A 22,095-nucleotide genomic window follows, 5' to 3' on the forward strand; every position below is an offset into this window, starting at 1 on the left:
AAAGCTATTATTCAGATTCAAATAAAATGCCTAAGATTCAAGAATTGTTTCATAATTTCCCACACAAGGCTATTGTCTTTTTCCGTATTCTAATTGTCTTACTGAAGTATCCATATTTTATATGATAGTATAATTTGATAGGAGTATTTATCATCAAATGCATGACTGATTCAACAAAAAATAAATATTGAATCTGAATAAATTATAAACCAAACAAATAATATATACAAGGAGGGCTTCAATCATGTCCCCTAAGATGTCACATAGTATTCTAATTTTCTCTCTGTATTATGATCCTTCTTAAGTTCTTCGTATTGTTTTTTTTTTTTTTAATTCAATTGGGTTAAGTAATTCTCAACTTGCAAGCATTGAGGAAAAAACGTTTAGGAAAAAAAAAAGTCAATTTTTATTTGCAGAAAATTAAATGTAACCATAAACATTGCTGAGAGAGATATGAAATTTGGTGGGGAAGAGAGAGGAACATGATATCCAGTGCGGTAATGAGTATGGAAATCGTGTGAGCTTTTTTAATCTAAAAGTCAAAATTGATGGTACACCGGTGAGGGACTTAATTGAGCCCTCACCCTAGAATCCACCGTTTGTTAACTTTTTGAAAATGTAAAAAAATTTTTTTTGGGAAAAATACATTCACCTCTCCCCTATGTTTCTCTAAACGATAGAGATATCCCTTCTATTTTGTCACAAGACACAAATCTTCCCTCTTGTTAGAAACGTAAAGTTGCCATCAAATGAATAAATGGAAACGTAGACACGCCTCTTCTCATTCCTTTCACTCTAGTTATAAAGTGCATATACATATTTTCATCTTCTCTTCTCATTGTTGTTGTAACTTGTTCTCATGTTTTTTATCATCCATGCTTTTTCTCTATCGAAGCATTGGACAATGGCTAAATCATTGGATATAGTTGCTTGAATAATCATCCTTGTTTGTTGCATTGGGTATCATTTCTTTTATTATTGTTCTCATCTTTGCTCGTCGCCATTTTCTGCAAATCCATTGTGTTCTGTTCAATATTCTTTTCTGCTCGCTGTTGTTATGGACTCATGTTTTCATCTTGCTGCTGTTTTCATCCATTTCATTCTCATTGTGAGTTAGGTTACCTTCAATCTTCAGATTAAGATTATATGTTTGTTTGATTAATTTCAATAGATTATTATGATCATCTGCCGTTTCAAATTCAGATTGTAATTAGATGACCTAATAAATTCATATTATAATTAGTTGTAGTAATAAGTTCCTATTGTAATTTAGATTGTAGATATTCTTTGACTAACTCTATCAAATTATGTATCTATTCATAAATCAATGCAATACTCATATGATGTGTTTCTTTTGTTGTCACTTCTCTTGTCATGACTAGTTGATGTCTCTTATTTACTCAATTTTTCTTTTTACACGATGTTTCAGGTTTTTGTGATAAAAAATGTTGAATAATGAATGTGATAAACCCAATCTAGGATGTGTGCATTTGCTAGTACACTTTGATGGTACACTCATTGTCTGATAATGGACATGAGAGAATAACAACGATTGATAACCCCTCATTGAGAAGAGACAATATCAAAGTCTTTTTTAGTAACAATAATAATGTTAAGCTAGTAAGGTTATAGTTTATATCTATTTTAAGAGACCTTAGGGATGTTACCGTCAAATGTAAAATTAGAAGGATGTTTAACGGTTTAATTAACGATGTTAAGTTCATAAGGGAGGGTTTTGTATATTTTAAGAGACCTTAGAGGTGGTTATTGTCTATTATTAAAATAGAGAGGGTGTGTCATTTAAAAAAAAAAAACCATGAGATGTGAGTGTATTTTTCTCTGTTTTTTTTTTTAAAAATAATTTTTAATTGGTTCATGTGTTACCTCATTGTGGGTGTGTTTGTTTCAACTTTTAAAAAATTGGATTTTGGGTTAAAAGAATCTAGAGATTTTGAGTTAAATTATTTTTGATTGTATACTATCATAAAAATCTTTTTTTATTTTTATTTTTATGATTTGAAGCTCATTCACTTGAGTTTCTTGAAAAAATAAATATAGATTTTGGAAAAGCTACTAGGGACCGGTTTGTTACGGATTAAAATAAATATTGCACTTAAATCTTTCTTAAGCTGATTTGATCCATTTCACATTTCCTTCTTGTTGCGGATGTGCACAAAACGTATTACAAATCCTACATGCATTTTGTCAATCATGAAGCATAGCTTTTGCTCTCTCCATAACATAAACTTGAGCATCAATTACCTCAAGATATAAGATATGGATAACAAAAATATTATCTTGAAAGCATTGCACAATTTATCTAAGAAAGACGTGGCTTTATTTGCTGTGTGTTGTAGAGTATCTGGAAACAAATAAACAACATAGTGTGGAATGAGGTAATTGATGGCTAAACAAACATTTAAAAATAACAAAAGTGATATTTTTATTTTTATTTTAATAAAAAATTGATGAAATTATTTTATAGGCTAAATTACACCGGGAGTCCTTTATGTTTGAGATTTGTAATAAAATGGTCTTTTAAGTTATTTTGATCACATATAAATTCTTTAAGTTTGAGGTTCGTAACAGATTGGTCATAAAAGTTATTTTGATCACACATCCTTTGATATTATTCTTGTACTAGACCATCGACCCGTGCGTTACCCGTGCTAACGCACGGGTCATATGGAAGGTAATATTTGACGGTAATATGTAACAAAATAGTTTAGATGAAAGTCATGATTGTCATATAATATTTTATAATATTAAGAAGCATAGACGTTGGTACTGTACCATAACATAATTTTCCATGACATCGTCCTTGATACCGTAACGTAACATTATAGGTTAAGTACATGGACGAAGCTAGGTACTAATGAAAAGGGGCAGCCGCCACCCATGAAATATATAGGACCCCTATAGGACTCATGTGTATATTAACCGTTCGTCACCCATGCTTTCATATCCACTTGGTTCACTTATACTAAATTTTATTTTTTTTAATTAAAGGTCCACTCATGTTCTCTTTTTTCTTACCATCCACTCATATTTTTTTATAATAATAAATATAGCATATTGAATTGATCAGTCTATTAAGTTTTATTCCTATTTCCAAGTAGAAGCCAACAACGTTTGAGAAATTAGGGGTGATAGAGATACCCTAAATCATACATTCAAGAACAATTATATTCTAAAGTTCCAATTTCTAAAAATTTCAAGTGCCGCCACACCTCAAGATCTAGTAGTATATATTTGTTATTGTTTATCTTGCAAACAAAGTAGGAGCATGGAAACAAAATAGGAGGAAACTGTTATAGGATGGACTCCGTTTAGTAAAAACAAAGTAGCAACGATGAGTTGAAAATAGGAGCAACGATTATAGGATGAAATAGTTAGCGTCTGGGTTAACTTTAATAAATAAGAGATAAGAGATCTCTCCGTTTGAAAATAAGATTTTGATTAAATTAACTAAATTAAATATGTTTAATTAAACAGGGGTAATACAGTAAAAGTAAGCATATAATTTAGGTTAAAATTAGGGCAACAGTTAGCGTCCGGTTAACTTTAATAAATAAGAGATGTAGATCTTTTTGCATCTTGGTTTATTTCTTGTCTGGATCGCAGTACATTAAAACAATTTGTGCAAAATTTGTGATGTAGATCCCAATTGAAGACGACATAGTGAATATATGAGTATTTTCGATTGAATGAGTTTGCTTCTACCGGTAGAATTTTAGGTGTTTCACCATGAATACATGATTGAATAGTTAATCAAAATATCCCCATAGCTTATCGTGAAAAATGAAATAGATATATAAAATAGGTTAAGCGTCTGTTTGGATACGTGGTAGAACCCGTAAAACGTGCGTTTGGAGTTGTCAAATGCGGTTTGACAGAAATCTCACTTGTTTGGCTAGCATCCATGTAAATCGATTCTATCACCAAAACCACGGTGGACCCGAAGCTACAATTTGGAGCTTATGCATTTGATTGAATCGCGTTTGAGTTTTAATTTCGTTTTCCAATGTGATCTTCCCTTATTGCCCTACATAATTGTCTGCCATGGCCGGAAAAAAGCGTTCTTTAACTCACCGGTAAAAACGTTTTCTTTTCACAGAGGAAGAGACCAAAAGAGATGGAGGATTTCTGGTGAAAAATTTTGGCTCGCAGGAAAGACAATAATTGATTGCTTCCGTTGTATCTCAATTCTCACCCTTTGTCTGCGTTTTGCTGGTTTTACCCCAATTCATTTTTCAAGGCGAGTCACTCACTGAGTTGCTTAATTGCTTTTGCCTTTTGATGATAGCTTTCCTTTAGTTTTTAATAAATTCATCATCTTTTTATTTTTATTTTTTACGATATACAAATTTTAGATTTTCCTTAAAAAAAGAAACTTTAGATTTAAAATGATTTTCTAAACCAATAATAATTTTTTTAATAATTTTATACAATTATCTTAAATTTTTATTATTAAATAATTATCTAAAATAATTATCTAGTTTTAAGTAAATTTAAAAGGTTAATTTAGTCATTACACATTCAAAATCAATTTTGATACAAACCAACCAAACATCATTAACTCATAAGAATCACTTTTATGTTGGTGTATCCAAACAAATCAATTTCGTCAAACTCACGTTTACTAAAATCAATTCTCCCAGAATCAATTCTATCAAACTCCATTATGTTTACCGTAGAACCAAACACACTAAATTGGAGGGGTGTTTTAAGTTTGAGATTTGTAACAGATTGATCATTTAAGTTATTTGCACAAGACATGCTGCATTGTGATACATAAGTCTATATTTTCGAGAAGGAAATGAGGAGTATCACGACGCATCATGACTTTCAATTTGAGTTTTCAATGATTGAAATACAAATGTAGATTAGATTAAAAATATAAACAATTGAGATTTGATGTCAAGTTTGACACTTGGTATCTCCTTCCCATTCTCAAACCACCCATGATAAAGCTCACCTACACTCTCTTGAATGTCACATAAATCTATCCACCAGCACGACACCTTTGCACCCCCTTTCTGTCCCCGCACTTCCTCATTTTTGCCGCCAAAACTTTGTACCATAACCCTCCCCAAACATCCAACCTCCTTCTCAGAACAAATTATGTCCCAACGGACCTCATTAATTTTGCGAGCATCCTCACTCCCAAAAAAAAAAAAAAAAATATTAAAAAGAGATTTAATATGATACTTGTGGGAGCCTAAAAGAAGGAAAACAAATTATCCAAAAGAGACAACAAGACAACAAGATAAATCTAATTAAAATAAGATGACCACCCATTAAAAGATTTATTTAAGTTTTTGACTATTTACTATTGATTTATTTGAGTTTATCTACTTACATAAATTTTGTGAGATTTTTAAAGATAATTTATAAAAATTGGTTCATGACATATTTTCGTAAACTTATTTCAACTTACTTTTATAAATTTTCCAAAATAGCTTATGAAAATACATTATTCCATATAAAAATCAATTTAACTTTATTTTATTTTTCTTTGTAAAATATGACTGCTTATAGATAAACGCTTATCACGACGAGCTTTACACTATAAGCTGTAAAAAGTTTTTTTTTTTTTTTTTACTGATTTACCAATTTATAAGCTCTTTTTTTTTTTTTTTTTTTTTGAGAGAACCAATTTATAAGCTTGTTTGTTTGAAAAGGTCATTTCAATTCAACTCCAAAACGACGTCGAAGCTCTGAACTTCTCCGATGGCCGGAAACTCCTTACCGCCGGTGAACCTCACCGACAATGGCCGACCAGTGCTCTTACCTAATGAAATCGAATGCTTCTTCCTCTCCGGCGTAGACCTTCTCTGTGAAGACGAACCTAATTCATGGTTCCCTCATCTCAAATCCGGCCTCCTCATCCTCACCACTCACCGCCTTCTCTGGCTCCCCGACACCGCCGTCGCATCCTCCTCCTCCGCCTCCGCAGTCCATCTTTCTTCGATCTCCCACATTTTCCCTAACAAGAAGTCTCTGAAATCGGTGTTCGCCTCACGAAGGATCCGTTTTCAGGTATCGCCGGAGACGGGATCGAGATCGGTGGTTGTGACGGTTGTGGTGAGGGGGAAAGGGGATTTTGATGCTTTTGTGGCGAAGTTTTGGGAGAATTGGAGAGGTAGAGCGTGGGAGGAGTCGGAGAAGGTTGCCAGTTCGAGCTCGAATGCGGTGGCCGGGGCAGGTTCGGCATCGAGTGGGAGCGGGATTTATTCGAGTGATGGGACGGTGAGGATGGTGGGAGTTTCGGGGATTTTAAGGAAAGAGCAGGAAATGTGGGAGAGTACTGATAAGAGTTTGCAGGATGCTTTTCAGGATTTGAATGCTCTTATGGTAATGTTTTTGTGTCTATTTATTTATTTATATATTTTTTGTAATAGATTTTGTTAATTTGATGCTTATTTTTAAACGATCCAATTCAAGCTGGATACTTGAAATGTAAAGGGCTCATGTGTTTTATGTGATATGAAAGTACCACTTAAGTTGAAAGGATAATTTCATTGGACTGAAAGACTTACGCATGCTGTATGGAACAAAGTTTTGGTTTGTAAAGAACAAACACGAAAATAAATTAAGCATAGCAGAGATGAGAATGTTGCGTTGACTTTGTGGTAAGACTCGGCTGGATAGGATTAAAAATGACAACATTAGTGATAAAGTTGGGGTAGTACCGAAAGTAGAAAAGATGGTGCAAACTAGGCTTAGGTGGTTTGGGCATGTAAAGAGAAGGCTTGTAGATTTGTAGTAAGGAGAGTAGATCAGATTGAGGATAGTCAAATCACTACAGGTAGAAGAAGACCTAGAAAAGCTATAGGTGAAACTATCAAGGAAGATTTAGAGATTAATGAGTTGGATAGAAATATGGTATATGATAGAACATTTGACTGCTTTTGATCCATGTAGCCGTCCCCACTTAGTGGGATAAGACTTGGTTATTGTTTTGTTAATTTGTTGGTCATTTCGCAAAAAATGAAGTTTATGTTTGAGATTTTGGTGGAAGGGAGAAATTTTTGATGAACTGAATTGAGATGAATTGTAAGTAGTACAGACACTTCAAATTGTAAACATGTCCGAGTGTGTGACACGAAAGATGTGGTTTCACTCAATCATTTTTATTTTCTCAAATTATTACCGGTTTCTACGTGTTAGAGCGGTCGTTTTGTGCTTGGTGTTCATGTTTGCGTTAGTGCTACATAGGCAAAATTGCGTTGTTTTTATCAAAAGTCTAGTTGGTTTTATGATTGATAGAGCTGTAACTTGTGAGCATGGATTTAATTTTATAGGAATTTGTTCAGAATTGACTATTGCATCATAGTTTGATGAGAATCGTATTCCAAATCTTTATATTTATGGATCATGATAAAAATAATGACTAATTTTGATCCATGTAACTGACTTCACTTGGGGAAAATGATTTGATTGCTGTTGTTATATATGACTCGCTGTGGCCATGAGATACAAGGAAATACTAGGTCGCTGTTTACTAAACATATCTAGCATTTTTCAAATATTTTGAAAATTTCAAAACACTGTTTTCATTGTTTTTAAAAATGCATTCTTCCTAACTTTCCTTCTATCTTCTCTCTATCACAATCGTTCGCAACATTAGCCATCTATCTCCATGTTAGGAATTTTAAATGAACATGAATTATAGAAAGTTCAAATTGAAAATGATTTTATAAAGTGAACGGGGCCTTATTTTTGTTTGTCTTGATGTTTACACTTTTGATTTGTGTTCATGGAGTAATATGTGGAAAATGTGTTTTCTTCTCATTTTAGGCTTGGTTACACAAAAGTTGAACATCACCTGATTTGATTTTGATCAATAAGGATTAGTCTGGCAAATGAAATCTTATTTAATAAATTTTGAAAGTTTAATGTTAATTTTATAGGTGTACAGGTGACCTGAGTTTCATCTTTATGATGTGCAAACAGATTTGGTCGTAACAATTGTAGTTAGGTCTAGAAGTTCAACAACAACAACCAAGCCTTATCCCACTAAGTGGGGTTGGCTTAGTTAGGTCTAGAAGTTATTTTGTAATATTTTATCTAGTTTTCTTTTTGGTTTGTTTTAAGCTTAAAAGCTGGTTTAAGTTTCGGGTTAATGATGGATTTGCAGAGCAAGGCTAAAGAGATGGTGATGCTAGCGGAAAAAATGAGGCTAAAACTTTTGTCAGGCTCAAATTCTCAAACAAATACAACTAATGATGAGGAGATGGGTTCAAAGGAAGAGATGCAAGAATTGTTATTGAGTGTTGGTATAATATCCCCCGTTACAAAAGAGTCGGCGGGTGCTTTGTATCATCAGCAGTTATCTCGCCAGGTACTTGTATCTCTGCTCTGCCTAAGACTGTTTTTATCTAATCTAAAGAATTCACAGTTGAGGCTTTTTTATGATGGATCGTTCAATTTTTGCCATTTTTAATTTGGGGTAAGGGGATTCTCATGTCTTATGTTGTTGATTAAAAAAGTGGTATGAAATAAGGTATCATTCATAAATACGATTTTTAGTGTTGAACCATATGTTGAGCATGTTGAAGACGAATTTTTCTTTCCCATTGGTGATGACAACAATTAAGGACTTACATGGAGCTAATATTAAGGGCAGATGGTGTTGAAGAGGAAAATATAAATAATAGAAACCAGGCCAAAAAGGATACACGAGAATAGTCAATAATAGAAGGTTAGAATTATTAAGATGTCTATGTATATAAATAAAACAATCATCGAATTTCTCCACATATAAATAATAGAATTAGAACCCAAGATGCATGCTGAGCATATTAAGACAGGGTGTCGCTTTCTTTGCAGTGCATAATTGTTTTATCCTGGTTTATTGTTATAGAAGAGCCTAGGAAATGCTTTCTAATTCATGCTCTCATTCCTAGGCAGAAAATATTAGTGGTTGGTTAACTGTAAGATATTTTGCTAACTCTTCTACTCTCAAGTTTTGTTGCTTATCATTTGATGTTTTTATCACTTGTATAGAAGCAATCGAAAAATCAATGGTCTGTATTTCTTAAGCTATAGAGTTAATAATGGTCGCTTGACTTATTACCATTTGTTAGTTTTCTGTTTGTTTAAAATATTCTAATATATCCTTGCTAATACTTAGTTGGCAGATTTCGTTAAAGTTCCACTAGAGAGATCCGGAGGAATTATCAATCTAATTGACATTTACTGTCTCTTCAATCGTGCTCGTGGGACAGGTTTCAATACTCTTCCATCTGTGTTCCCTTAGAAATGATTAATTTTCAAGTTGTAGATTGTTTGAATTAATACTGCCCTTCTTCGGTTGTCTAATAAACAGAGTTGATATCGCCTGATGATTTGTTGCAAGCATGCTCTCTGTGGGAGAAGTTTGATGTGTATGTATGGCATTATCTTCTACTTTAATTATTTCTGCCTATGCATTGTTGTAAATTGTGGTCATAGCATGGAACCTACAAGTAGATGACTTCAATTCATAATCTGGGATTCTAACTTGTTTAATCCTTTAATGCAACCTCCGTTTGGATTTGTTATATTTACATGCATTGACTATGTTATTCGATTGTTTCAGCCCAATTGTTCTGCGGAAGTTTGATAGCGGCGTCATGGTAATACAAAATAAGTCCCACAGTGATGAGGAGGTATGTTTGTTTATTTTTTCACCTTATGTAGGTTTTTTTTGGGTGAAATATGTTAGGTCTTGTTACTTCTTTATTGACTTGGGCAAAGCATCTGTGTCGTGGTCGTCCATAATATGATTTGGGGCTATACCCTAATTGTGAAGTTGTAAACTTTGTAGAATAGCTTGTATTTATTCTAGTTATGTTTTCTTAGCAAGCTCTAATATCTGGACCTTTGCTCGGTTTCTTCCTAGACAGTGTAATATGCCTGGTGGGTCCCACAAGTGAGGGGGGACTGTCATCGCCTGGTACTGTGATAAAGAGTTGTAACTTGTAATCATGGTTGTCAAAATCGAGATCCCACTAACGATTGTTCGGGTATTGAAAAGCATAGATCGTAGGATTGTAACACGGATCGTAAGATCCCACCAAATAGACAAATTATAAAAATAACTAAGAAAAATAACCTTGTAGGCCTGGTGGGTCCCACAAGTGAGGGGGAACGGTCATCGACTGGTACTGTGATAAAGAGCACTTGTAATTGAAAGATTTCATGTGACCTCAATTCTGGCTGGCTTCAAGTTGTGTTATGCTTGCACATTTGGGATATGGTTGCTCTTCTTGTTCAGAAAAAAAATAAATAAATAACTTGAGTGAGAGGACAACTGTCAGTTCCTCCTGCATAAATTTGGTTGTTTTCTATTTATTGTTTGGTTAGACTACCGAACCAGTGACCTGGCCTTTTGACTCGTTTTATCTCTGGTCTATAGACTATGCAAGGCTCTTTAGGCTTTTTCAATTGTTTATGCATAAAGTAATTCGGTTAATTTACCAAATATCCAAAACTATTTTTATAAGCTAATACTTAGTCGTTACGAGACTTTTTCCATCCCCACTTCACCATTTTGAAAAGCCTGCTATAGCAGGCGAGCGGAGGTTAATATTCAAATTTCAAAGTCGAATGTTAGATCTCCCATTTGTGGTCTTGAGAAGATTTTTATATCTGTAACGGACTACACAATATTTGCCAAATTTTATTGATTACCATGAACTGATCCTTCCCTCTGCCATATAAATTGCTTCGGGTATGTTGTGTATATAATGAATCTACGTTCAATTGTATGCAACATGGACATGAAATTCAATTTTAGATTATTTATTTCTTCTCTCTGCCCTCTAAATTTCTTGGGGTATAATGATGTTTGTACAATGAATTTACCTTCAATTGTTTGCAACATAGACACAAATTCATATTTTAGATCAACGCCTTGTATCTTCTCTAATGTGTTAACTGTGTTAATATTATGATGTATCTGATCCATGTAGCCGACCGTACTTAGTGGGATAAAGCTTGGTTGTTGTTGTTGTTGTAAATGTGTAAATCTTCATATACGTTTTTTCTGTTTGGTGTAGGTTTTCACTAAAATTAAGGCGCTTGTTATGAAGCCTGATGCTCTTCGAGCTGGGATAAGTCCTAGTGATGCTGCAAGGACACTAGGAGTCGCCCCAGCAATGGCAAAGGAACATCTCTTATCTGCTGAGAGCAAGGGTACAATGCTGTACTACTTTCTTCAATACTATTACCAACAAATCTTTATTCTTAATTTTTTTTTACTTTCCAATCTTTCCCAGGTATACTTTGCAGAGATGTAAGCCCTGATGGATTTCGCTTTTATATTAACTTGTTCCCAGAAATTGATCGAGATGATGTGTATTTGTAAGTGAACTTTCTATACTTGATATGTAGTTTTGGCTTCTTTTTTTTTTTTTTTTGTGAAGAAAATAATTTTGCTTATTGATGTTCTGGTCAAATATGTTCCTCGTTGAGCTAAAATTAATTGCTCTATTCAGCGTTTGTTTCCTTGTTCAGTTGCCCTATGTTCTGTTTTATCTTTCCCATGAATTGTTTATTTGTAAATGAGATGATCATTGAATGCTTCCACATAAAAAAAATATTTTTACTTTGGTCCCATTCTCTTTGCAGCTTATATTTCATGATTAATTTGAGTTAAAAAAAAAGTTTCATGATTAGTAAAATTATTTTTAGATAATATGGTCAAAATCTTTCTACTCGAAACATACAAATAGATTGCGTTATTGTTTCCATTTTAAAATATGCGCATCACTTTTTAAATCCATATCATTGGCTTTGCAGTCGAGCTCTCTGCTTTGTAGTTAGTTTTTTGATTGATATCCCTATTCCTACATCTTATTGTTTCCAATTTGATTACGTTTCATTGATCGAAGAAATGTTTTGTTCATTGATTGATGCTTTTATTTGTGTTGTGATGAAGTGTTGTATCTGCTATTTTTGCAGAGTAAAAGATCAGGGTATTTATCCCTCATGGGTAAGAGCAATCCCTGCTCTTGGTTAAAGTGGCAAGCTTGCTCAATTCAAAGGTATATCAGACAAATTTTCAGTGCCAAGAACTGGCCTGACATGACATGGCTGGTTTGTGTATATTTTTACTCATTAATATTAGAGGAGGAAAAATATTACACACATGTGCTTCATTATATTAGATTTACATTGTAAAGAACATTTGACAAAATCACCATGAAGAATGATTATAGTAATTGAAAGAAGATACATCGAAATAACATTTTATTCATACGAACTTGCCCCTTTGTTGGCAAATGGAAGCAAAAACTTTGCTCAAAGTTACATTACCTTCACTCAGATCGATGATTGTCCTTGTTGGGATTTTTAATTTTAAATTTAACACAGACACACGCACACATATAAATGTAATACAAGCAAATAAAAAGTGTTGCAACTTTGTAAGAATCTGAGAAATTGAATTGAAGTGTTATTAGAACTCAAACTGCATGTTTGATGTGTATCCAAGTGCTGCAAGATGAGTTGCTATGGCTTTATTCATGGGTGGTGGACCACATCTAAGTATCTGCAAAATGAAACCATTTTTGTTTTTAATTATTCTAGGTGGTGATGAATTTTCTTGGTGTTATATATGTCAATATGAAAAGGAAAGAAAATTGATTATTGTTAATTGGCAATTAAACCTGGATATCAGGGGCAGGTGCTGGACAATGAGATTCAATCATCTCCTTTGATATGTACCCAGTACCTCCATTCCATTGATTAGGAGGCTGTCAAATGTGTTGAAAATATATCAAACATTTAATTCTACAAACAACTAAAATTTATTTAGTACTTCCCAGAAAATGTTTTTGTACTTATTTGATAAAATGGATTAGGGGTCAAATTGTTAGTTTAATATAATACAGGAGTGTGTACAATATAAGAATCCTATATTATTATTTTTTGTATAGGTTTGATGGAGCAACAAACCTTATTAAGAACGTGAAAGACATGGAATCTGTGAGGAAATTTGTCTGCAAAGCGATCTAGTTCTTCCTGCATCACCAAACATATACACTGATGTGACAAACATGATTGTAATGTACTAAATAGATACAAAAAATCTTATGAGATCTAATTAATCTCATGAGTAAATTCATGTTGAATTTAATTCTCTTCTACACGAGGACACAACAACAGACATAGGTAATAATTGAAAGACAAATTTAGTTCTCTTACCAACTATATTCCTATACTAATAGTAGTTCTATATTCCTTACAAGCAAGAAACCACTACTCTAAGGACATGATTTCTTAATTAAGTAGGTTACCTTTAGTAGGATATCGTCCACTGTCACATTGGCATAAATAAGGTACACCTTTGTTTTGTCCTTTGGGTTTTCCAGTATGGCTCTTATGACCTGCAACAAAAGATGATAACAGGAAAAAAAATGTCATTTTCTATCTACTTTCAAACTTATAAGATATTATAAGTTATTCGATTGGAAGGTAAATAAAGTCTAATAAAAAATTATTTTATCCAATAATCAAATTCAGATTCTCTCAAAAGATTAACTCGTTAATTATTTGATCCCAGTAACTTAGTTACTATAAGATGAATTTAATTTCTGTACTACAGTGAATTAAAACTAAATGTACATTTTACACATCTTTTTAACAAGTACACCTTTTCAAGTGCCTAGATGTCAAACTCATTTGTACCTGAAACATTGGGGTAATGCCTGAACCTCCAGCAATCATTCCAAATGCCCTAACTTGGCCAGGTTTGTAACTGAAACGTCCCTACAAGCTCCAGCAATACATTGTTATACTTATATTTTCAAGTAGATAAAAATATATATGAAAAATTTAAACTATGCATTGTTTAGAGCCTCAATTTCTTTTGGAGTTAATAATTGGTTCACTCAATTGTTATTTTGCCTAAGATAGTAGTAAGTACCTTGGGGCCCTTCACGGCCAAGTTGTCACCTTCCTTCATTTGTCTAAAATGGTGAGACATTTTTCCATTTGGATACATCTGCTTACACATTGTTAACGTATAGTTATTTTCACAAATAAAGTTTGATAATATATATAAGTATGTGAATGATAAATTCATTTATTCTTTTGCCAAAATTTGTCCACAAAAATATTGTACCTTCACAACTAATTCAAAATAGCCAATATCTGAATCCAATGTGATTGGAGTATATGATCTCATAACTTCTTCTCCTTGACTATCTCTTCCTCTGCTCACCATTTATACAAAATGTTACACAATTAATTTATTTTTCCTTTTTTCAAATATTTATTAAGGAAAATGACACTCAATAATCTAAGATATGTCCACTTGACAAATACATTATATCTATGATCTTATGAAGACATTGAGCTATCTTTTGTTACACTCACCTCCTAGATCCTTTCTAGAAGTAGAGAGAGTATATGTGTCATTCAACCAATAATTGTGGTGGGTGGATGTTTGCTTAAAAAGAAGGGAAATGCTAACTAGTGTTCTCGGAACATTGGTTAAGGAAGCAAATATAATAACAACTTTCAATTCTTTAAAAGTTATAAAAAATATATTTTTTAATTTAAAATTTTCTGTTTTAATTTCCTTAACCGGTGTCCCCAAAACACTGGTTAACATGAACCTAAAAAGAAAAGGGATGTATGCATATTTAAGCATAGTTTAGAATAGATGATAACAACTTTTCCTTATTGACAAATAGTATAGAAATTTTATGTAGATTAATTAGTTAAATGATACTACTAGAGCAACATATGGGAGATTCTTTTTCAAACCTGACAAGTATGTTTTTTCCAACAGGAAGTCCCAATATCGAATTAGGAGTAGGAAGGGCAAATTTGAATCTTGCAGAATTGGGGCTGATCATGGTCTTCTTTACAAGTTTAAATTCTTTGAAATTTTTGGGGTCCAAGCTACCTGAAAATTTTGTTTTTTAGATGGTCACTTTGTATTCAAAGATGACTTACATAATGGCATTTTATTTTTGTATGAAACAAATACCTCCACAGTCAATCTCTAGGACTAATTTCTCAAGCTGAATAGACTACATATTAGAAAAAGTTTTCTTCGTAAGTTGAACATCGAGCTCGAGCCCACTAACTAAGTTGAAAGTAATATTTTAAAAATCAAGTTGAACCAAACGGTTTAACCAATTGAATATAGAATTGACATTGTTCACCGTTCAATTATTTGAGCTATTCAATTACAGTTTTGCCCTGGTTCAAACGGTATAAAACAATTGACCCATGATACGTGATCTTGATGATTCGATGTGTAATTCGATTTTAAAAACATTGTTGGAAGAGATATTTACCATCTCATCTTACAAGCGCTCTTAGATTATATAATGACAATTTAAAATTATTGAAACAAAATATTGGAAATGATGACTTTGAAAATGATCATATAAGTTAACAAAATCTATGAACAATCAAATAATAACAACTACACCTTTGGGGTTTTTGCGATAGTAAATATAAGCAGCTGTTAGGCCTACAGCAACAAGAGCAATTGCACCATTTAGAATTTCAGGCTCCAAGTTTTGAGCAAAAGGTAAGGACTTGAAAAATGCAGGGAAGCTAAGTGTCATGTTGAATGGTAACTCCAACATTATGTACAAAAATTAGCTAATTAATCAATAACACCTTGGTTTATAAATACACATTTGTATATGAATGAACACTGCGAAATATATATATTCCTTTAACTAGTTATTCTTTACTCCTTCTAGATACTATAGAATGAAGCAAAGAATAATCCCAAACTTCTCAAGAAGGATAGCACATTCAACTATACATACTTTTACATTGTTTCTCAAATTAAATTGTGTACAAATCAAACAATTGAACTTAAGGGATTAATAAGGTTTATTAAAGGACATGTTGTTATGGAGAAATCGAGTTTGATTTTTAGATGGAACAATATTTGGGAAGACTATACTTATCCTACGACCGAATTTTAGATTACCATTGCATTCTTTTTCTGTGAACCGAAGGATGAACGGCTTAACGCCAAAAAAATAAAAAAAAATTATGTATCATCTACCGAAAGAGTTTATATGTAGTTGGCAGTGTTGGTAGATGAGCAAGCACTATTAAAGCTCTTTTCCCCATTAGATAGCACTTTTAAAACGACCTTATATAAAATAAGTTGTCTTTTTCACCGTTTGGATTAAGATTATTTTGAGTTTATGCAAATAAATAAGTTTTTATGTTAATTTATAAGTTCTCACTAACGGAAATTGTTTCTTTATAAACTGTTTTTTTCTTCATAAACTATATTTACAAACTAATCAATAATACATTAAAGTTTATTTATTTACCTAAGTTGTTTTACATAAGTTCAGACATGGATGATGAAGATCAAGAAATAGAGTGGAGTTTTTTTGTCCAATATCCTTTTGGATTTCTGGCTTGTAACATTTTCTTGTTTGCTTATAACTTATAAGGGCTTTTTAATGTATTACATTCCTAGGTAGAGTGTAACACCACTTCAGTATGAACCTGTTTAAGCACCAACTCCCACTCAAAAAAGTTGCTAACATTTCTCTCATTATATCACCTCCGTTGATTTCAAATCGAAACAGCAACAATGATATAAGAAATTAAGAGATTAATATATTGTGAACATTTTAAAACATTTTCGCACATGCATCCCATCAAATTATCTACATGTGAGATATGATTGGATGCATGTGTAAAAAGATTAACATTTTTATTATCAGTAGGAATCAAACTCGATACCATGAAGTTTCCAACACGCACACACCCTGCGCGCCAATCATAGACAGTGCATACAAATAATTCCAAGAAATTAATCTATGTTTTTCCAAATTTAAAAAGTCATTACAAGTATGTCGGATTATTTCAAATATATTATTTTAACACTAAGCAAGATAGAGCCAACAAAGAATCCTAATATGATAACTGCAATATAAGCTACAAAGCTAATCACATCACAATATATGTTACATGAGAGTCTTCAACGTGACGCACTCGCTGACTAAATTATCCCTCAAGTAACATTTCTTTCTCGAAAAATCTCCATCTCTCCTTTTTGTTCTTCATATTTTTAATGCTTTAAGAACATAAGTTGTACTCCTTTTCATCTTGATGATTAACAAATTAACTCCAGATTTATGGATATTTTTCAGAATCACAAATCAATATTGATTCCTTTGTTTTTGAACATCAAAAACTTTAAAAGCATGTGGAGTGATAAAGGGGTCAAGGGTACTGTCCCTCGAATAATGTTGATTAGGGAACATAATGTTGATTTGGTGGTTGGGTTGAGGAAGTTAAGGAGTCGAGTGATAAAGGGGTCAAGGGCACTATCTCTGACCCACAACATAACACTGATGATTTGGGATGAGGTCCATCAGCGGATAGGGTTTTTGCCCAATCCGAAACACTAATAATTGTCATTTAAAAAAAAACCATTAGCCTACAAGTATGAACCACTAATATGGTGCGGAAAACAAAAGTTATTTTCTTCATTATCTCTCTTTTCTTTTAAAAAATCAATCCATAGTTTTCTTCTTAAGCATCTTGCAAACTTAAATATATATTGTAAATATAAACTCATAAAATTTCATTGAAATTGTGTACCAACTTGGCCACAGTTGAGCTTATCCTCAATTGCGCACCAACATAAGCATATACTAATCATTTTTTACATTGAAAAAAGCTTGAGAAGAAAACTACCAACTTGTTTTTCAAAAGAAACACGATAGGTATTATGATGAACCAAAAACCTTGCCACATGCACCAATGTTTGTTTCCACTGATGAACCCCCTTCCAAATCATTTGAAACATCATTTAATTTTCCTAGCAGATACATAATGTAATCAATTATGAAATCAAGCCTGTTGAATGCTAATTACTGGAGCATTTCTAAAATCTCTTCGTCTTAAACTCTTACAGCCTCAATGTCTAAGCTTGTATAGTTTCAACAACTGCACATTTGGTTCTAAATTACCTAGCCGATAGTATATTTTTGGGAGCATTTGGTAATTATTGAACATGTCCTCAAAACATGTGAGCTTTTTTTTTTTTTTTTTTACAAAGACAGAACGATATTCATTCATTCAAATCGATAGAGTACATCAGATACAAACATCGCTAAAAACGTAAAGGGTGAATCTGCGAACAAACTCACAACACCCAAGTTAATAGCATACAATGGCAAAATGCCTACAAATAATATGATAAAACCTAAGTCACCGAAATACCCACGCTTTCGGATCTGCAACGTTGATGTCCAAATCATTGGTTGAATTTGTAATTGACTGATGTCGATCTTTCAATAGTACCGGAGGTAAGGCATTATGGTAATACATCATGGTAAAGCATTGTACTCCCTCCAGTCCTATTTACAAGAGAATGTTGACATTTTAGATAAATTGAATAATTTATGTATCTACTCAAGAATCTAAACCAAATACATAAATTATTTAGGCTTAATTGCACTTTCCCCCCCTATCTTTTGCTAATTGTGCGATTTTGCACCCCCTCTTTTTTTTTGAGCGTTTTGCACCCCATCTTTTTGCCCCCTTTCTGATTTTGCACCCCATCTTTGTGTTAATTGCACTTTTGCCCCTTATCTTTTTGTTAATTGTGAGATTTTGCACCTTCTCTTCTTTTTTTTTTTGAGCGATTTTGCACCCTATCTTTAGTCCATTTTCCTCTCTTTTAATGATGATTTTGAACAAAACACAATTGACAAAAGATGGGGTGCAAAATCGTTCAAAAAAAAGAGGGGGTGCAAAATCGCACAATTAGCAAAAGATAGGGGAGAAAAGTGCAATTAAGCCAATTATTTAATGTATCAAAAAATTAATTGTCTTTTGTAAATAGGACCGGATGGAGTATTACTACAAAGAATTGAGCATTTCATCGGCCCGCGGCACAAATGGAGCAAAAGCAAGCTCCCTAGGACGCCATCCTGAATCAAAGAAAGACGCAGTTTCGACAACAATATCTCTAGACTGAGAGTATGCTCTAACTACAACCAACCGGTCTAAGCACCTCATCCATCACCCAAAAACAGACACAACCCACACCCTAATTTTCAATTTCAACTAACAAAATTTTCCCTTTTCACAATTTTTTTCAATTCTAATTCAACTTTCATCACTCTTAACATAATAAATTCAACAAAATCCCCAATTTTTTTTGACAATGATACGATAAGAATTTGAGGAATTTACCAACAGATTTTAATCCCATCATGAAATCGAACCTCTCTAGAATCATTGTACGGTAAGGAATAACCTGAGATCCATAGATTATTGAAGATTGAAATTGATGATGATGATGGTGAAATTTGATTATCGGAGAAAGGAAAACAGAAGGAAAAGAAAAATGGGTGGAAAGCGAATGGATATTTTATTTATTATTATTATTATAACAATAAAATAAAATAAAATAATAAACAACAATGAACGAAACACAAAGAGATGCTTTTTTTATTTTTTATAATTCTATTACAACTTATGGTTTCATTGACTGGGAAGAGTATTCATCGACGAGCAATAGTTTATCAACCCACAAAACAAAACCAGAATTAATGAAACACAGTATAAACCCCTCTTATAGATAGAAACCTCAAGCAGAAAGAAACCAAATATTGCATTCGTAATAAGCTGAAGAATGAAAATCAATGTGGTGTGATAAGCTATGGAGTCTGGATAAACCGTGAAAAAGGCAGCGTTTATTGGAACGGTGAACATCTAGTTGAGTAAATTTCGAACTAATTCATCCTAATTTATTTGTGATTTATGTAATGGGTTTTCAATTTTCAAACCCACAAACACGTGAAAAGAAAAATGTGAGTTTTTTTAATTTTGTGGACGTAGCTGAGGAATTCTAAACAATTTTTTAATGGTCCTTCTAATGTTATCGGCCAACATTATTTATCTTTACTTTTAAGTTAGATCATGTATTTTTCATATTTTTTGAATGAGTTTTTGTAGATATGTTTAGTATAATAATAGAATTTCTTCCACAAAAATTTACAATATTTTACAAAGATTAATTGAATATAAAATTTTAGGCGTTAAAAACTTAAAATTCATATTTAAATAATCCCTTGTGAAAAAAAATTGCATCAGACATTTTTATAATGTTTTAAACATAATTGTAAAAAAAAAAGGTTTAAAATTTAAAAGGTATCATACAAGTTGAGTTAAAAGGTATGACCAAAAATATGCTAACTAAAAATATTTGAAGGATTGTTGTTTGAAGAAAACTTTTAAATAAACTAAAAATAAAATATAATATATTTATAAGGGGTTTTGCTAGAAGTCACCCATGAAGGTGTCTTTTAGCAATCCACACCTCAAGGTGTGATTTCCACTTTTTAGTTATAACTTTGCTAAAAAACACTTTCATAAAAATTAGTTGGTGTCTTTTAAAAAATGCTCATAGAATAACTTGCTAAAAGACACCTTCATAAAAGGTATCTTCTATCAAAACACAGGAACCACAAAATTATTCAACTCTTAAATTAATAAGTATTTTACATTAATTGTTCAAAAAAAAAATAAGTATTTTACATTAGTTTAAGGTTATTTTTAAGCCATAGAATTTTGTCCAACTGTTGAAATTTTCAGAGGATATAGCATTATTATTTTTTATTTTAATTTTTAATTTTATAATATATCAATGGTAAAATGGATCCTGACCCTCCCTCTCTTAAACATATACTAGTGTATTTTCCCGGCATTACCCGGGTTATATATATAGTATTAATATTTGTGGTTTATGTTTAACATTTATTAAAAGTTCATATAACTCAAAGAGTTATAAGATAAAAAAGACTACTCATGTTATGACCTGTATTTTATTAATAAACTATTAATAAATGTTTAAAGTATAAAATAAATATATTCTCATTTTTTTGACCAAAAAAATATTATCGTAGTTTTCTAAATTGAAAAAATTATCATGTTGTGTTATATGTATAATATTTGTGTTCTTGTAGGTTTAGCTCAGTTGATATGGATATATGCAAGGTTGAGTGTTCAAACCCCGACCACCACCAAAAAGAAAAAAAAAGTATGTATAATATTTGTCGAAAATATATATAATTTAAAAGTAATAAGAAAAACAAATTGCTCAAATTATAACAGATATTTGTTTTGTGTCGTGATGTTACCCTTAACTTCTTAAATAAACTATTAACAGTTACCTAAAATATAGATTTAAATGGGGTCTTGAAAATGGACGACAAGATTGAACTCTTTGGATTAGTCGTTCCTTGGACCATATACCGAGTTTTAAAAAAATCTACTTAAAATATAAAATAAATAAATCCTAGTTATCTAAATGGAAAAATAATTAAGAGTGCGTGTTTACAATGAAAATAATGAGAGAGTATAGATAAAAATAAATTATTTTATTATAAATATATGAAATTGATTAAAATGAATAATTTAATCAAATTTCCCTAAAAAATGTAATCCAATAATAAAATAAAACTTTCACTATCAATTTATTATTTAAAAATGAAAGGGTAATCTATTAAATTTGACAAAGTCTATGCTAAATAAAATATAATTTAAAATGAAATTTAATGAAGGAGAAAACTTTAAACGCATAAATAGTTTGAAATAAGGACACAACTCATGAATTTCTTCACGTGTTTTTCATATGATTCTTAACTAAGAATACACTTTTCATGAGTAGTTTATTTAGGAACCATATGAAAAGCACCTAAGAAAATACACATAAGTTTTATGCTAGAAGTAAAACAAGGATAAAACCTAGGTGCATTTTTTATATGCTTTTCGTGTGGTACTTCATGTAAAATACTCACAACTTGTTTTAAAAAAAAATATATTAACAACAAACTATGATTTCTCAAGTCCATAATTTTTTCAAAGTTTGTTATAGTCAAAAAAATAAATTTTAATTATAAGAAGATTCATGTGAAAAGTATGTATGGAATAGGCACCAAAGTTTTGTCCTCAGAATAAAGGATATTTCTAATGAGAAATATTAAAAATTAGTTGTTAAAAAAGAACACAAAGTATATAAATGAATATAATAGTTTTTTTTAGGTAAACTAGGAGAGAGGACATACATCAAGGAGAAACAACGACATT

The 22,095-nt window shown here is 31.9% G+C and overlaps 2 protein-coding genes across 3 annotated transcripts; one reads left to right on the top strand and one right to left on the bottom strand.

The window, feature by feature from the left end:
* Positions 1-5,680: 5,680 nt before the first annotated feature.
* LOC11410802 (vacuolar protein sorting-associated protein 36) lies at positions 5,681-13,132 on the top strand. Of its 2 annotated transcripts, XM_024773249.2 has the most exons (9): positions 5,681-6,357; positions 8,144-8,347; positions 9,140-9,233; positions 9,335-9,392; positions 9,587-9,656; positions 11,049-11,184; positions 11,268-11,352; positions 11,953-12,035; positions 12,930-13,132. In XM_024773249.2, the coding sequence occupies exons 1-8, from the start codon at positions 5,734-5,736 to the stop codon at positions 12,008-12,010; spliced, it is 1,329 nt and encodes a 442-aa protein (XP_024629017.1). In that variant the 5' UTR covers positions 5,681-5,733; the 3' UTR covers positions 12,011-12,035; positions 12,930-13,132. The 2 variants fall into 2 exon arrangements, with proteins under 2 accessions (XP_024629017.1, XP_003628139.1); XM_003628091.3 differs by lacking the exon at positions 12,930-13,132 and having other exon boundaries at positions 11,953-12,304.
* On the bottom strand, positions 12,224-15,731 carry LOC11409778 (NADH--cytochrome b5 reductase 1). The gene is made up of 9 exons (XM_003628092.4): positions 15,440-15,731; positions 14,764-14,905; positions 14,117-14,207; positions 13,919-13,996; positions 13,681-13,761; positions 13,290-13,379; positions 12,949-13,014; positions 12,660-12,746; positions 12,224-12,541 (listed from the first exon to the last, which is right to left on the bottom strand). Exons 1-9 carry the CDS (start codon positions 15,597-15,599, stop codon positions 12,449-12,451), a joined length of 888 nt encoding a protein of 295 aa, XP_003628140.2. The 5' UTR covers positions 15,600-15,731; the 3' UTR covers positions 12,224-12,448.
* Positions 15,732-22,095: the final 6,364 nt, after the last annotated feature.

This window comes from Medicago truncatula, chromosome 8, assembly GCF_003473485.1.
Source record: "Medicago truncatula cultivar Jemalong A17 chromosome 8, MtrunA17r5.0-ANR, whole genome shotgun sequence".
In the NCBI taxonomy this organism is placed as follows: domain Eukaryota; kingdom Viridiplantae; phylum Streptophyta; class Magnoliopsida; order Fabales; family Fabaceae; genus Medicago; species Medicago truncatula.

What these genes read in the sequence shown, in the direction of transcription:
- LOC11410802 (XM_024773249.2), top strand. Translation starts at nt 5,734, where the DNA reads ATGGCCGGAAACTCCTTACCGCCGGTGAACCTCACCGACAATGGCCGA. An exon ending in AGTCCCACAGTGATGAGGAG is followed by an intron (nt 9,657 to 11,048) that starts GTATGTTTGTTT and finishes TGTTTGGTGTAG; the next exon opens with GTTTTCACTAAAATTAAGGC. An exon ending in GATCGAGATGATGTGTATTT is followed by an intron (nt 11,353 to 11,952) that starts GTAAGTGAACTT and finishes CTATTTTTGCAG; the next exon opens with AGTAAAAGATCAGGGTATTT.
- LOC11409778 (XM_003628092.4), bottom strand. Translation starts at nt 15,599, where the DNA reads ATGTTGGAGTTACCATTCAACATGACACTTAGCTTCCCTGCATTTTTC. An exon ending in GGAAAAAACATACTTGTCAG is followed by an intron (nt 14,208 to 14,763) that starts GTTTGAAAAAGA and finishes AATGGTGAGCAG; the next exon opens with AGGAAGAGATAGTCAAGGAG. An exon ending in ATTTTGAATTAGTTGTGAAG is followed by an intron (nt 13,997 to 14,116) that starts GTACAATATTTT and finishes ATGTGTAAGCAG; the next exon opens with ATGTATCCAAATGGAAAAAT.